The 3465-nt window shown below is 38.4% G+C and overlaps 1 protein-coding gene across 1 annotated transcript in view; it reads left to right on the forward strand.

Annotated features, from left to right (window-relative positions):
* TXNDC5 (thioredoxin domain containing 5) overlaps nucleotides 1-3465 on the forward strand; it is a 22159-nt gene that overhangs the window by 3491 nt on the left and 15203 nt on the right. The window contains exon 2 of the mRNA XM_011367026.2: nucleotides 1681-1786. Within this exon, the coding sequence (XP_011365328.2) occupies nucleotides 1681-1786 (106 nt within the window). The remainder of the gene's footprint in view (nucleotides 1-1680; nucleotides 1787-3465) is intronic.

Raw genomic sequence — 3465 nt, forward strand, 5'->3', positions numbered from 1 at the left:
CCCCTCTGTCACCAAATTGTCCACTGTATTTGTCTGTTTTTGATTAGTTTATTCTTTTTGTTCCTTAGATTCCACATATAAGTGAAATCATATGGTACTTATCTTTCTCTGTCTGACCTGTTTCACTCAGCATAATGTAGGTTTTACTGATTTTTAAAGTTAAAAAAGAAATGGAGAATGAGTTTGACAATAGCTGGTCCTTTCTGATGTTTTGAGGATCCACTTATTTTTTTTTGTCCTGAAGCTCTTTGATGGAGGAAGGCACTTGGAAGAGAGAAAGGACGTGAGGTCCAGAAGTATCTTCTAGTTCTCTGGGCAAAGCACACATTTCCAGAGCTTTACACAGTTCCAGAAATGGGTGCCGGCATTCATAATGATGAGGTCTTTGGAGTTGCTTGAAATGTTAAATTTCATGAAGTCACAGGCGTACTGTTCAGATCTATTAGATTTTGGCTTTTGTTACCGTTAGTGAGAGTATAAGCTACTGAGAAAGCGTTGCATATATTTTTCGTTGGAGGCACATTAGGGATGTCACCTGAGCCCACCACAGGATCTTAGCTTCTGGGTGAGGCCAGTAAGCCCGTTTTAATTTCAGTATCTATTCCAGCCAGTGTGTTGGTTTTCTCATAAAGCTATGAAACTTCATTTTGAGGCATTTGGGGAGTTAGCTACTCAAACCTACAATTCTGATTTCTGTGTATCTTGACTCCTTACATTCTGACACTGCATATTTGGGCATCTACTAACAAATTCCAGGTACATGCTGTAGAAGTTTTAGGTGTGTTTTAGATAAGCAGGCAGGCTCGCCCAAAAAAACTTGTCTGTGTTTCTCTTTTTTCTGTCAGTAGCCACATTTCTCTCTCATTTTTGACACCTTCTATTCTGTCAGTAAAAGAATTAATCCCCTCTACCCCCATTCTTTGACACTCTCTATCAAGTTTTATTATGAGCATATTCTTCCATTACCAGTAGAATGATACAGAATCTGGAAGTATTAATTTCAGCCTCTGGCTGTGTCTTTCACTCACCTGAATGCTCTGTATTCTGTCTGCAGATATCTTCAGAGGCTAATATGTGTAGGAAAAAAATTCCTTCTCTGTGGAGAAGTGAATAGACCGTATCAACCGAGATCAAAATCGTTCGTATAGTTGGAGACTTGAATTCTCACAATACCCAGATTTTTAAGAGTCAAATAACTGACATGGTAGCCTGGAAATATATTTATTGCAAAATAATACTATTTCTACTGTAGTTCTAATTTAAAAACAAACAAACATAAAAACTTGAACCCTGGTAAGGATAACAAATACCTAGCAGGTAAAAGTTCAGAGGGTTATACCCAACTGAACACCTGCAGCTTGGAGGTTAATTCAAGTGTTAGGCTTGATGTGTTCACCTCAGCTTTATTTTTCTTGAATAAAATATGAAGCATTGAAACGTTTAGGATTAAGTGAATATATTATCTCATAGAATATATTATCTTATAGAATATTATTTTTCTTTCTTTTTCAAGTTTTATCAGAGAGTAGCAGATACATGCCTGGCTTCAGCCCATTGATAACTCATTTTCCGATTACTTCACTAAATGAGTTTGCTCCCTGATAAGACAGTGCTCTTTACTCAGAGCAATTTTAAGTGATTTAAAAATCTGCATCGTCTAATCCTTTGTTACCCTTTCAGCTTGAAGTTTTTCAAGCCTGGCCAAGAAGCTGTGAAGTACCAAGGTCCTCGGGACTTCCAGTCACTGGAAAACTGGATGTTGCAGATGCTGAATGAGGAGCCTGCCGTGAGTGTACAGAAAGCCCTCCCTGTCTTTCCTCCTACATTTTGGGTAATAAAGAGGCCAGGTTAGGTGAAAAAGTAAGGCTCCCATTTTGAGGCTACTTTGTACTTTTTTTTAGAACTCATTGGTGATATAAGTAAATATTAACATTTTTTTCTTCTCGATTGTTTTTTATTGTGGTAAGATACACATTAAATTTACCATCTTCACCATTGTTCAGTGTACTGTTTCGTGGCATTAAGCACATTCACATTGTTGTGCACCCACCACCACCTTCCATCCACAGAACTCTTTTCATCTCTAAAACTGAAACTCTGTCCCCATTGAGCAGTAACTCCCCACTTCCCCTCCCCCAGCTCCTGGCAGCAACACTTGTACTTTCTGTCTCTATGATTTCAACTACTTTGAGTACTTAGGTAAGTGGAAAAGATTAACTTTTTAAAAACTTTTTATTATGGAAATACTCAAACATGCACACAAGTAGAAAGAAGAGTCTTAATGATGTATGAGTGGTAAGAAGGAGTATAATGAAGATGGTCCCATGTACCCAGCCCTCAGCTTCATTAATTATCCCCATTTGCCAGTCTTGTTCTGTCTTAACTGCCTCCATATCCCTTATTTATCTGCAAAGTCAGTCCTTATGGAGTGTCATTTGTAAATATTTGAGTATGCATCTCACAGATAAGCACTTAGTACCTTTTAACATAACCTCTATGCCACTCTCACATGTATGTAGTTCAATTGACAATAATTCCTTAACATCAGAAATTGACTCTTGGCCACCCGGGGTCTAAGCCAGGATACCCAGTCCGGGCCAGCCTTGGCTCTTCCTTCCCACCTCCCACAGCTACCATCTCACTCTTACTCCCACTCACTATACCCATGGTGTGAATCTTTCATTTTCTTCTCAGCCCTTGGTCCCGAAGACCCTCACTAGCTTTGCTGATAACATAATTTAATACCCTTAAAACTTTGTCTTAATGTTCCACCCTACACTAAGGATTATAGCAGGAAATTATAGAAACTATGACTTCTGAGATATTTTTTAGAGACATAGCTGTGTGTAGGATGTTACTTATTAAGGAAAATTTATAATTCTTTCCCTCTCCATTTGTCGTTGGGAGTATTAACTTTGTTATAAATCATTACTCTTGTAAACCATTCCTTAAGTGGTTCTTCGTGCTTTCAGATTAATGCTGAATGCTCAGTACCAGAGAGGCTCAGTTGGATTTGAATGGTCTGAGGTGTTGTATTAGTGAGAGATGGGAAAGATGACCAGTGTTCCCATGCTGTGTGTTTCTGATGAAATATTAAGAGTATCTGAAGTCTGAATGTAATTTCAATTTAAAAACTTAACCAGGACTATTTTAGTGTATCAGGTAGGTGTTTACAGATTTGAAGGTTGTTTGTGTTCATGTGCAATTCTAGCAGTCTTTTCAGGGTGCCGCTGCTTTTGGTGTCATTTCGCAGGGTGTCCGTGTGGTCCGTCAACTCTCTCCCGAAATGTCACAGCTGATCAGAAACCCAGCTGCTTCCTAAGGGCTAACTATAACTCACATTTTAAAGTCTATAAGTGTATGTCAAGAACGTTGGAATATGGTGTTGAATAAGCATTGACCAGAGACTATAATCTAATTTTAGGTATGTGGGGAAAACCACAAACCTCAGAGAATTTATTTGTA

The sequence above is a fragment of the Pteropus vampyrus genome, unplaced genomic scaffold, assembly GCF_000151845.1.
Source record: "Pteropus vampyrus isolate Shadow unplaced genomic scaffold, Pvam_2.0 Scaffold129, whole genome shotgun sequence".
NCBI lineage: Eukaryota > Metazoa > Chordata > Mammalia > Chiroptera > Pteropodidae > Pteropus > Pteropus vampyrus.